We start from the raw sequence: 13,854 nt of genomic DNA, 5'->3' as shown, positions 1-13,854 counted from the left end.
TTGGTGGCTGTAGCTCTCAGGTTGATTTTCACTTGATGCTTCATGATGGAAAACCACTGTAGCTCTGGCTGCTTTGTCAGTTACCAAAAAAATACTAGCAAAGTGATTTTGTTAGCAAGCACAATGCTGTCATGCAACTAGTAGCTACATGCAAAAGAAAAATTCATAAGGTGACCTACTAGATAACACCATAAAAGCCATTAGTTTCCTGGGAACTAAAGTAAGACAGTTGTCTGATCTTTCCAGGGTGAAGTGTCAATATTGAGTTGGTAGGGATGCAATTGAAGGCTTACACTCTTCTCGAGGTACTTCTCAGGTACCTCTCAGTACCTCTCTCAGGGTACTTCTCGAGGTACTTCTCAGTATGAATAAAGACCTAAGCAAATAAATGTAAGGGGAAGATTATCCTATTCCTATTGCAACAGTCTTTCCAAATCAAATGTTCTTCAGAAATTGCTCATGTACAAGCTCTTATCCTGTAATAAACATGAAGTAACAAAACCCACAATGAAAAAGAGACATATTACCTCCTATTTTTTACTGGGCATGCAAAGATCAGACACCTGAGGAGTCACGGTGGGTAGTTATTCATTGCCAGCTTCGGCTTACCCTGGGTTGACTGGGTTCAGATACTTGCATGCTCAGGACATAGACTTCTTTGTGTTCATTTTGTTTTGAATTTATCCTTTTAACTTTTCAATAGTCAATTTTCAATAACCCATGCTGAGATAATTCAGCGGAAAATTTTTCATTTTATTTGCTGGGTTAGTTTTTGTTTAGAGGGGATTACTCCTCTCCTCAAATCACAACCCCAAAAGTGGTACAAAACAGGATCTCAGGCAGTTGAATGTATTTGATTTACCTGTATTCTCTACCAGTCATGTGCTGGTAGGATTAAGCACCCACTTTCACACAAAGACAAAAAAATTCCCAAGGAGCATGGAACAACTCAGAAAGAATTTGTTTCTAGTTTCAGTGTGCCTTAAGACCTGCAGCTTTAACTCTCTAATAAAATATAAAACAGGTCAAAAGAAACACTCATTAGATTAAACCCTTCTACAACATTACTGCTAAGATTTTACTGCCGGGGGAACACATTACAGAGTCTGCCTTTTATTTATCTCTCAGTATATCAGAGGACTGTGTCAAAGGAAATGATACCTAAAAGATAAGTTAGTTTAAGACTGACAAGACCATTCTGTCTATGTAGCTTGAACAGTAACACACATGTTAACCAGCATCATTAACAAAATTGTGAATAGGAATTGCATGCCTGATGGCACTTCTGAGGAGCAGCCACAACCTAATGAGTGCCACGGGTCTTTGGTTATTGCCGTGTACTGCCAGTTACATCTGTGAAACAAGGTGAAGATAAAAGATAAAGAATAATAAAATAGGATGTCATTAATCAGCTTCTACAAAAGTAGCATATCAGTAGATAGCATTTAATAATGCATCGCCCCAAGCAGCTCAGTGTCTGAACCTGATCTCATCTTCTGCAAAAAGCATCTCCCTTGAGCCCAATCTGCCTTTGTTCACTTTGTGATCGGTAACGTTGGACCTGCCTTACTGTTAGTGGGTGGTAGCAGAAGGCTCATTCTGCCACAATAGATGCACTACCTTTTTGCTGGATTTAAGGAACTAACAACAAACACTTAGATTAACATATCCCCTGTTGAGCCATAGTATTGCCAGCTAGTCCACCCACTAGCAGTTAATAAGTAAGATTGTATGGGCTAGGTGCTGAAGACACCTGTAAGCTAAGACGCACCAAGCAGCATCTGGGTCAACCAATGCAAATGAGCTAACATATTAAAATGTCAGGAATATCAATATGGGGTGTGGGATCCATCTTGATTTACTTTAGACATCTGCAGCCAGTTTAGTCATACTGAGGGTCTTTACTATAAGAGTGAGAAATCACTAATTTTGTGGAACAGTTTGTAGGAAAATCAATTATTTTTTTTCTTACACAGAGGTATCCCTACCATGTGATAGTCTGGAGTGGCAAAGATCTGCACATAGGGCCTATGGGTGCTTTGCAGAATATATAGAAAAACTATGTCCTTCTGGAAAAGCAGCAGAAGGACAGACAGGACTTTCTGGTGTATCAAAGTTAGCACTAGATGTCTCTGAGTGAGACAGTGAGTTCACAAACTCTGTATACACCTAAAAGCTCAGAAGGCTTCACTGAGAACATTGACAGAGCTTTCCATTAATTGTGATAGGAGATTAGATGCTCAGATCATATCCACATATAGACACCTACAGTTTGGTATTTTAATCTTCAAGCCAAATCCCATTCCACAAGGTCCAACAGAAAATCCTAGGACCTAGGTAACTTGCCTCCTGCCTTAGTTGTAGTTATAAGCCCTCTTCCAGTCCTTGAAGCAAAAACTCACCCATATTTTGAAGAACCCAGATTTTATTTGGACAAGGGAGAAGAGTGCTAGACCCTAGAAATTCATATTAATTCTGGGTAGTGCTCATACACTTTCCAGTAGGAAATCAGGCAAATCATGTTTCATAAACTTTCAGTTCCCTGCTCTGATATCCAATAGAAGGCAAACAAACTCTCCTGAATACATGACTAAGGCTTACATAGCCCACAGTATGATGAACCATGGAATAATATACCTGAAAATGGCTCATATTGTAATCCTGAAATCCAGATGATGTTTTAAACACCAATTCATGTAGGAACAAAACCAAGCAAAGAAAAAGCCTGCAATAAATAAATTCTAGTTGCTATCCTCACATTGTACATACCCTTAAGCATACAAATTGACACAATAAGATACAGTAGTATAAGTAAGGCTTTGTAGTCCAGACACACCTGACTTAAACTACCTTGAGGATTCATATTCAGCCTTAATTCAGCCAAGTAACTGAGTGATATAGAAATATCCCCTATATAATTTGTATAGAATACAGTTATGAGAAGCTGGTGACTTGGAAAATGGTCAATGAATTTTGAATTGGATTACAAATTTTCAACACGTGTACTAGGTTTACATGGCAAGGGCTTGGTGGCAGGGGGATTGAAGGGGTGGCCTCTGTAATCATAGCCCAGCAGCTGCCCCCATGTCAGGTTAGAGCCAGCTCAAGATGGTTCCAAAAGAGCCAAGCCATGAGTGATGCTGGTTGGGTCTCTGGGAGAACAGTTTTAAGAAAGAGAAAAAAACTGCTATGCTACAGTGGCTGGCAGAGAAAGGTGAGAAAATGTGGGAGAACCAGCCCTGCAACCCCCAAGCTCAGTACAGAAGGAGGGCTCCAGGCACACAGCAGTTCCCATGAGGCCTGTGGAGAGGCCCCTGGTGGAGCAGGCTGTCCCCCTGCAGCCCGTGGGTCCCACATGGAGCAGATCTCCACACTGCAGCCAGTGGAGGAGTCCCCAGTGGAGCAGGCGGTTGTGGCCTGAGGAGGCTGCAGCCCATGGAGAGTCCCCGCAGGAGCAGGGGGTCTGGGGGGAGCTGCCGTCCACTGGGGACCTGTGCTGGAGCAGTTTGCTCCTGGGGGATGGAACCCGTGTTACGGAGCCACATTGGGGCAGTTCTTGAAGAGCTGCTGCCTGTGGGCAGCCCCCACAGGCACAGTTCTGGAAGGACGGCATCCCATGGGAGGGACCCCACATGGAGCAGGGGCAGAGAGTGACCATGAAGGAGTGGTAGAGACAGAGTGCTATAGACTGACTGCAACCCTCATTCTCTGTTCCGCTGCACCGCTGGTGGGGAGGACATAGAGTAGGGTGGATGGAGAAGAAGGTGTTTTTAATTTCCTCACTGCTGTAGTCTGCTAATAATAAACAATAAACTACATTAATCTCCCTAGGCTATCTGTTTTGCTTGTGGCAATAATTGGTGAGTAATCTCCCCATCCTCATTTCAGCCCTTGAGCCCTTCTTTTCTTTCCAGCATACTTTCTTCTCCCCCTCATCTTTCAAGGAGGTGAGAGAGCAGTTGTGGTGGAGTTTAGTTGCCCATCAGGGTAAAACTACCACAACATCACATTTAGGTGTGTTTGTGATTTTGTGGACAAATTGCCTCTCCGTAACTCATGAACAACAGCTTGTCCCCCTAGAAAGATTTAAATGATTTTCTTTCTAAGTGATCTGCTGAAAGATCCTGTTTATTATCAGATAAACCCACCGATACATTTGTTTGCCTTTAATCAACTGGTAATAATCATAAACATATGGTCACTACTGGAAAATGGTAATTCCTATACTGAAAACATAAGTCTATTTGCATTGCTTCCAATTTATATATAAATCTAATCACTTCCCAAATAATCCTTTGCCTCAGTAATCCCAGTTTTGATTGCTGAGAATTGGAAGATTTAAGTCCAGACTGAAGATCCATTTTATTCACAAGGAAGAGGAAGAATCCAACAGCTAATACATGACAGCAACATAATGTAGTACAATTTAGTGCTGGAAGTTGAAATAAAAGGTATTATAGGTGGGATTCACCTGTTTTATATGTTGTAAGGATGTGTAGGGACAAAATTAGAAAGGCCAAGGCTCATCTCGAGCTCAATCTGGCTACTGCTCTTAAAGACAACAGAAAATGTTTTTATAAATACATTAACACAAAAAGGAGGACTAAGGAGAATCTCCATCCTTTACTGGATGCTGGGGGAAACTTAATAACAAGAGATAAGGAAAAAACAGAGGTGCTTAATTCCTTCTTTGCCTCAATCTTTAGCAGCAAGAGCCATTGTTCTCTGGATACCCAGCACCCTGAGGTGGTGGAAGGGGATGGAGAGCAGGATGTGGTCCTCACAGTTCACGAGGAAATGGTTGGTGACCTTCTATAGCACTTAGATTTAAGTTGAACGCAAGTTGATGGGGCCAGATGAGATCCACCTGAGGGTGCTGCAAGAACTGGTGGAAGAACTTCCCAGGCCATTTTCCATCATTTATCAGCAATCCTGGCTATCAGGGGAGGTCCCAGTCGACTGGCAGCTAGCAAACGTGATGCCCATCTACAAGAAGGGACAGAAGTTAGACATGGGAAACTATAGGCTTGTTGGTTTGACCTCAGTGCCAGGAAAGCTCATGGAGCAGATTATCTTGAGGGTCATCACACAGCACTTGCAGGGCAACCAGGCAATAGGCCCAGTCAGCATGGGCTTATGAAAGGCAGGTCCTGCTTGAGAAACCTGATCTCCTTCTATGACAAAGTGATGCACTTGGTGGATGAAGGAAAGTCTGTGGATATGATATACCTTGACTTCAGTAAGGCTTCTGATGCCATTTCCCACAGCATTCTCCTCAAGAAACTGTCTGCTTGTGGCTTGGACTGGCATACACTTTGTTGGGTTAGAAACTGGCTGGGTAGACAGGCCCAAAGAATCATGGTGAATGGATTTAAATCCAGTTGGATGCCAGTCACTAGTGGAGTCCCCCAGGACTCAGTACTAGGGCCAGTTCTCTTTAATATCTTTATCAATGATCCGGATGAGGTGATCAAGTGCACCCTCAGTAAGTTCGCAGATGACACCAAGTTAGGTGTGTGTGTTGATCTGCTCAAGGGTAGAAATGCTCTGCAGGAGGATCTGGATAGGCTGGACCAATGGGCTGAGGCCAACCGTATGAAGTTCAACAAGGCCAAGTGCCGGGTCCTGCACCTGCGGTGCAACAACCCCATGCAGCTCTACAGGTGGGCAGATGAGTGGTTAGGAAGCTGCCTGGAGGAGAAGGACCTGGGAGTATTGGTTGATAGTCGGCTGAATATGAGCCAGCAGTGTGCTCAGGTGGCCAAGAAGGCCAACAGCATTCTGGCTTGCATAAGAAACAGTGTGGCCAGCAGGGCTAGGGAAGTGATGAGAGACGTAGTATAAACAGTACCATTTATTCTCTTTCTGTTGTCAATGAAAAGCAAGGGAAGATGTCTAGAGGATGACTTGTCTTCCTAAAAGAGAGGCTGATGACAGATGTAATGAATCATACACTGAATGTGCCTCAATTCACCAGACAGCCATGTTAGGGGACTAATTTTAGACAGCTAAAAGCAATTGCAATGAGTCTTCATCCTTGTAATCAATTAAGTTGTTTGTCATACAGACTATTCAGTCTCTCATGTGAAAGACACCTGGTGAAGAGCAAATTTTTCATGCCGTTGCTTCTGGAAGGTGTGTTATATGCATCAACTGGATTGGTGAACAGCTGTTTGAAGTCAGTGTTAGGGAAGCAACAGGTGTGTTTCAAAGACAAAACAGCAGTTGTGAAGCATGCCTGGATATTCCACAAGACTGATATGTGTAGTATTGCCCATTCTCATGAACAGGTGTTGTGTGACTCTGCAACTGATAAACAATACTAGAAATAACACACACATTAAATACAGCACTCAGATCTATTGCAGGAATAGGTGATGTGTCATACCAGGGCTATGAGGGCAGTTTTATTAGTCAAGTAGCTGAACGATAAGTGAAGAGCTGCAATTTTGTGTTGCTTCTAACAGAGGAAACATGACACATCCTAATTATGCCTACAGACCCTATAGAGCTATGGAGCAGGCTTAGAGCTACCAAGCAGGCTCCAAAAGAGATATACTTGACGAGAAGAAGAATAAGCAGTGAGTAGGTTTTCTTCCAGGTGACTTTGCACTGCTATTTTCAGTAAACATGAACTATTTCATGTATCTCACACATTTACTGCTGTCTAACACATATCTTAGAGAACCCACACACAATCAATCACTGATATCATTCTACAGTGGGAAAAGTAAATGCTGCCTCTACAGAGAGCCAGAACACTAAAGACAGTATTTACTTCCTTAGAGCTCCCTCTTACATCCTTTCCTGAAACTGTTGGTTTCCTCAACATTCCTAGAGATATAAAATTGTAAATGACTTGATCTACATGTTAACTTTTTAAAAAGCCTTCATGACATCATTTAACTTTGCTACTCACCATTTTTTCTCAAACATCCGCTGTAACAAGAGATGAGGCATATCCCTCAAGTGCTTCCATTACCTCTAAAGGCACTATTAAGGAGAAAAGCTCTGAAGTAGACAACTAGCTTCTGGAGCTGGATGAGAAGACTCTCACCTGAGAGAGTCTTCACCTAGATGATACTATCACCTAGATGATACTTTTTCAGGGACAGGTATTTACCATTGTCTGAAAACTCTGGAGATTTGGGTGGAGACTAGCTAACAAAGGTGACTCAAATGGCAGCAGGCTTGGCTATTAGTAGGTGCATCCCCTGCAGGGAGTATAAGCGTTTGGCTGAAAAGCAAGAGACTGAATCATGGAGATCCTGGCAGGCAGTTAAATACAGAGAGATTTTCTGAAGTCAGTCCAGAGAAGTTTAAGAAAAACATGAGGATAATTAGCCATGAAACACTCTAGAGAAGTGAAGAGACCAATCCCAACAAATGACCTAGCTACACATTGCCTACATTCAAGTCCTGAAAGCACAGAGGTCATCCCCCTCACCCTGAAATGCAACAGTACAAGTTCGCAGGAGACTGAACCTGTCTTGATTGAAAAACAAATACATACTTCTATTTCATTCTTACACCTGTGTTAGCTCATCTTGGCTCTCCCTTGTTGTCTTAACAGGGACCAGGTTAAGACAACCTTAAGCAAACCCCACCACCTCTGTAATTCCACTTACTATTTGACAGAGGAAGGGAAAAGTGTTTACTTTTTTGGTTTAAGAGCTGCTGTGAGAATTCGTCACTTTTGATATAGTGCCAGAACATGTTAACCATTTGATGTAGCATGCTTCCAATCTCTGCTGATTCTGTTCTTATACACTTTGGTAAAATTATCAGAAGGGTGTATTTCTTCATTATTTTGCTTTTGCCAATTATTTCAGTAACTAGAGGATGAGACTATTTTTAACAAATCAGCCCAGAGCAGAGGAGGCCAAGGGGAGGCCTCATGGTGGCCTGCAGCTCCCTGACAAGGAGCACTGTGCTCTGCTCTCTGGAGACAGTGACAGGACCCGAGGGAACACCATTGAACTGGGACGGGGAGGGTCAGGCTGGGGGTTAGGGAAAGGTTCTGCACCCAGAGGTGGTTGGGCACTGGGACAGGCTCCCCAGGGCAGTGGTCGTGGCACTGAGCTGCCGGAGTTCAAGAAGCATTTGGACAATGCTCTCAGACGTGATCTGGTTTTGGGTGGTCCTGTGCAGAGACAGGAGCTGGACTCCATGATCCTTGTGTGTCCCTTCCAACTCAGGATATTCTGTGATTCTGTGAAATATTTAGGAGGTAGCTCCTTCTTTATAGAGCCTGTTAGGAAATGCATCTACATTTTGTTTGCATAGATTTAAAAAAAAAATAAACAATAATCCTCTAGTTTTTGCCAAAATTTTTCTTCTGAAAGCTTTGACATCCTTATGTATAAGCCTTAAAAATATCCTTTCTCTTCTGTTATCAAAAAGCAGACTACTTAGATTTTCTGCATCCAAGTATATTGCCTTAACTTCAGTAATATCTTTCTAAAAATGAGTAATAAACATAAAAAGTGCTTAAAAAGTCCTTATCGTGGTAAACATTCCTTACAGTTCAGCTAAAATAACAGGTTCTTCAATGTCTACAAATCTCACTGCAGATATTCGCTTTTGTTTTTTATTGATACAAATTCTTAAGCACCAAAATTCAATCCAAGCTGCATCAGCTCCAAAATAGATTTGATTTTATAATTACACGTATTCCCATACACTAATATAAAACCACTAGGGGATGGAATATTCCATAAAAATGTTAAAATCTGGTGCTCACCATGGTGACACTGTTGACCCCCTTTCTCCTTGGTCACATAGACACAGATCTCTTCAACCTCAGTCATATCCTTGCTGCATGCACTGTGTATAATATTATTGACTATTTATTTTACGTACACAAACCCAAAACATCTGTCATACTGCAGACTTGCAGTGCCCATCAGCTAGGCAGTGGGAGGGTAGCAGATAACACATAATATTGACAGATGTGTGACAGGGTGTCTCTGATCCTGCAATTTTCTGCTTGCCACATTTCAGCTAGAATTGTACAGCACATGCCAAACTGTGCAAATCTGCTCAATGTTGTTCAGAAATTTGATTTCATTAAAAATAGAGGAGTGCCCTCTGGTGGAAAACTGAACATTGGAAGCTGAACTTTCGTGTTACTGAAAATTAGCATTTTCAGTAACAACTGAACATTGACAACTCCAAAACAATAACAATAACAACAACAATTCAGTTTGCTGATAAAACAAAAGAAACTGTAAGGTTCAGGCCTGTTCTTAGTTACACAAAGAGAAATTTTCACCTAGAAATAAGAGAGCTTAAAAAATGCCTCTGTTCAGGTAACCTGGAGAATATTATTGTTATTATTGTTGTTGTTGTTGTTATTATTAAATATTAATTTAGGTTTCATCTTCTTTACTACTTTAAGAAAAGTCTTGGGATAAAGCTTGCCTTGGTATACCAGGGATTCATATTTCATCTCCTGAAACTTAAAAATTAAGATGAAACTTAAAAAGATGACCTGCTTACCCAAGGTAACACACTTTATCCTGAATATATAATTTAGATGGGCTTGTAGAATATGGAGCCCTGCATTAGATGACTAAATTTTCTCTACCAGTATGGGAGAGCTAGGCACAGCTAAAAGGGTATCCTTTATTGACAGTATACCACAAAAACTATTCTTGCAGCCAGGGGCTATCCTGCCATTCTCCATGGCTCTTTTTTTGAGTTTAGTGAATATCCTGTGTATGTATACATAATCATAAAGCAAAAAATAATCTCCTGTACTGGCAAAATTGGGATGGGAAACAGTCTGTGTCTCTTTAACAGGTGTAAATTCCTCACATTCAAGCAAGAGTGGAAAATAAATAAATAAATAAAATCTACCCACCCCAACACTAAATGCTGGTAGCTTAACCTTATGACAGAGAAATTTTTCACATCTAGCAGTATCCCTCTGTGTTCAAATTATATATATATATAAAGGTAATAGACATACATGCAGAGCTTAGTTCTCCAAGATGCTGAATCTTTTGGCTTGAATATAAAAACTCCTGAGCTTAAAATTGGATGTATGCTTAAGTATTTTTCTGGATCATGGCCCAATGATATCAACTGTTTGTGCTGTCAAAATTTTAGTCAAAAACTAGTTCAGTTATGCCAAGAAGTTTTGCACAGTTAAGGTCCTTCCTTCAGTCTTAGTCATCATTATCATAGAAGAGCAAAGTACTCAAATGTGTGCTATCATAGAGTCAAAAATATTTATTAAGTATACTGCTAGTGTAGTCAGAACAGGATCAATTCAATAAAAGAAATATCACATGTCTTTTAATATCTTGCAAATATTTGCAACAGGTCTTGCATCCTGAGGTAGAGCTAAGGCCACAAGCAGTTTGGAAAAATTCCAGTATGAACTTGTTTCCAATTTCTGAAGTTTAAGAAAGCAGAATTATTTTTGTGCTAATCTTTGCTAATCATTTGGCTGCATGCAAAAGCATAAAGACTGGTTTCAAAAGTGAGAAGGTTGTAAAACCTGATTCTTGGGTTCAGAAAGGGTTTGCTACCTGCTTTCTGTAGCTGCTAACAATACCTTCAGCACTACTGTAACAAGAGTTCACCCTGTCTTGTTGTCATATGAAATTTTCTACTTAAAACTTATTGCACTATGCTTTGGGGGAAAATATGTCATCATTTCAAAAATTATTAGGCTAATATATGCATGCAAAAGTGATGTCAGCTCTGCCTTGTAGAGCAAAAATTATTGTTTGTCTATCTTGAGGGCTTTAAAGATTTCCTTTTAGACTTCCAAGGCTCCAGACCAGTTATAGGCCATATCTCTTGTGAAACAGACTTTTTTCTGTGGCCAGGATGTGCATCGAGACACTTGGTTTGGAGAAATTGCAGACCATTCAAATTCAGAGAGCAGGACAGGAAGGCAAGTGCCATTCTCTTGGTGTGGGTCTATGTGTTTTATCAAATAATAAATAGATTTGGTGTTGTAAATAACAGAAGAGTACAAACAACAATAGCAGGTGGCATATGTACAGTGCAGCTTTTATAATGTCTATAGAGAATGATATAACTGGAAATCGGAGATAAGAAAATTCAGAAGAAATGAGTAAATTTTTTTCATAATAAATACAGCCCTACTATGAACCAGTTGCTGCTTACATAGAATAAGATAACTGTGTATTATCAGCAAACAAAAAGCAATATTAATGATATCCAATCAAATTCCACACATGAAAAAAACATCAATTAATGATAAAGAAATAAAACTAATATTTTGTGATCGTACACCTTCTGGCACTGAGCTTAACTTCAGGCATTAATTTCCATTCTCATATACCCTACTTTAAAAAAAAAAAAAAAAAAAATCTCTGAATTAACATTATCTTAAGCATTATTTACTCATATTTATATAAGATTATGTGGATAAATAATGACAAAAAATATATCAAATAGCTCATCCTGCTGCAAGGAATGAATATCTGGGACTGTGTTGTTTTTTATTAAATATGCAGTTGTGTGTTTAAAGTTTGATTTTATTTTATTTTATTATAGACTGTCAGAGACTAAATGCTTGGCAGGCAGAGCAGTGTGCAGTTGCTTCCCAGAGCCACATCAGCAGAGTATACATTCAATATAGGTGAAACCATTTTAGGTAAGTGCTCTAGGTCTGTGAATTCTGCATTTGGACTTTTCAAAGTTCCTTACAGCTCTATTTTTGATTTAAGCAAGTATTCTGAAATTGAAGTGCAAACTGCTCTTCATTGCTCACCATTTGTTTATCAGCCATAACGAAAAAATGAAAAGAATCAAGAAGGAAAAACATACAAGGCAGGGTACTTGAAATTAAAATAACAAATTTATAGAGACTGCTAGAAGGTGGTTTCACCACTTCAAGAAAAAACAAAGCAGCAGAAGCCAGTATTGGGATTTCAGCTGCAGTGATATTAACTTTATCCTATACAGCTTCTCATGTTGGAAGCAAGTCTGTATTAATATAATAAATTTGTGTTAATATAAAGCCTTTCTGTCTGAATGTCATTGCACACAGATTTTAAGCTGCAATCGGATATCAAACCCTGAGCAAATCTACTACACCAACACAAAATAAATAAATTAATTAATTAATTAATTAATTAATTAATAACCTTGCAGAGTTGGGCTTGCAAACAGGTGAGGAAGCCCCTATAATGACATCTACCTCTCTTATCCCCAGGATGGCCATCCTCTAGGGGCCAGGGATATCCCATTCCATGTTATGTCACACTTAGCAATGAAAGCTAAGGAAGAAGAGGGAACTATGATTATGAAATTCTGTCCTCCCAAACACCTAATATGTGTATTGAGGCTCTGCTTCCCAAAACATGGCTGAACATTGCACCCAGCTAAAGACTGTGTGTGCACAGCAAGTCTGTGACAATCCTTCTCTGCAAGGCATGGCTGTACTCCATTAGAGGGCAATGCAACACCATGCTCATTAGAAGATTACTGTCTGGAACTGCTTTTCCAGTGGGACTATTCAACAGCGCACTTAGTGACCTCTGCTTGCTCCATGCTAAGAGGTTGGGCTGGGGTTTCACGCTGTATGCTTGGGCATTCCTGACTGCAAGGAAAGAGATGGAGAGGAAGCTGTGCAGGGAAAATGCTTCTCTGTGCTGGCTGCCCAGAGACAATATCCCATCGATGGTACCATCAATGATCCATCCAAAATCTCTGCGTAGACTGGAAGCAGTTTCCTAAGCCTTTCTAGAGGTGTCCACCACCGCAAATTGAAGGAGCTGGCACTGCTGGCTACGCCTTTGGCCAGGGTCCCCTATGGGATGGACCAGGGAAGGATGTCTGGTTTCGATGTTCCATGGCACACTGGTGAGCAACCTCTCTTCTCCAGAAGAAATCTGGTATGACTTGCTGGATATGCTAAGTACAGATGAAGTGAATCACCTTATTTCACAGAATCCCAGAAACATTGCAGTTGGAAATAACCTCTGGAGGTCATATTATCCAAACTCTCTGCTCAAGTAGGGAAGCCTAGAGCAGGTTGTGCTTCTTTAAGCTGAACAAGGGCAAGACAAAAGGGAAACCTTCAAACAATATTTGGACTGCACTGAGACCTTAGGGTGGAGATTTATTTGAACCCCTTACCTAACTCTCCTGGATCTCCAGAAGCATAGTTTCTTGGTGTTTTAAGATTGTCTATCTCCTGCTTGATCAGTTTGTGCCTGAATAAAGATGCCAGAGCAAATAGACCCGAGAGAGGTGATAACATTAAAGGTGACAGAACAAGGAACTGGGAAGCTGGAGGCATCTGCTCTAAACTGCATAACCCTCACCGTGGTCCACACAGCTGATTGATATTATTGCTACTGTGCATGGTTTTTCCTGTGTTTTCCTGTGCCTTTCACACAGGAGAGAAAAAGAGAAGATTTAGGCAGGGAATTCAAGGAAAGCAACTGCTTTACTCTGAAATTTAGGCTTTCAGATGATGACGTTTTTTAAGGTAAATATACATTAACTGTTTATTTGATAAGCTGAACAGAGCTTGCAATTTGTTGCTTGGCACTTAACATGTTCTTGTAATAAGTGAAAAAATGCTCTGGTTGTACAAGAGGGAATATTAAAGAAAAATTACTTCAGCAAACAGAAGGTTTCCTGGTAAACACTTTCTAGCTATGTAGGAGTGGTACTTCAGTTATCTAAAGTGTTTGCTTTTTATAGAGCAAAGGACAAGCATGACAAAAGTGTATGAGACTAATCTGCAGATCTATCTTATGAGAATGTCATGACGTGAAAGTTTTTTTCTCTCTCTTCTGAAGCTGCACAGATATGGGGATGCCCAAAGTAGTGTGGTGGTTTCAAACCAATGGCCAACTA

The 13,854-nt window shown here is 40.5% G+C and overlaps 1 protein-coding gene and 1 long non-coding RNA gene across 2 annotated transcripts in view; one reads left to right on the top strand and one right to left on the bottom strand.

The window, feature by feature from the left end:
* Positions 1-13,854, bottom strand: part of LOC137854880 (uncharacterized) — a 139,393-nt gene that overhangs the window by 33,551 nt on the left and 91,988 nt on the right. The window lies entirely within an intron of this gene.
* LOC137852916 (serotriflin-like) overlaps positions 5,359-13,854 on the top strand; it is a 32,267-nt gene continuing 23,771 nt past the window's right edge. Inside the window, exon 1 of the mRNA XM_068675072.1 lies at positions 5,359-5,485. Within this exon, the coding sequence (XP_068531173.1) occupies positions 5,359-5,485 (127 nt within the window). The remainder of the gene's footprint in view (positions 5,486-13,854) is intronic.

This window comes from Anas acuta, chromosome 3 (assembly GCF_963932015.1).
Source record: "Anas acuta chromosome 3, bAnaAcu1.1, whole genome shotgun sequence".
Lineage (NCBI taxonomy): Eukaryota > Metazoa > Chordata > Aves > Anseriformes > Anatidae > Anas > Anas acuta.
Note: the sequence above shows the minus strand (reverse complement) of the source record. Positions and strands in the feature narration are given on the sequence as shown.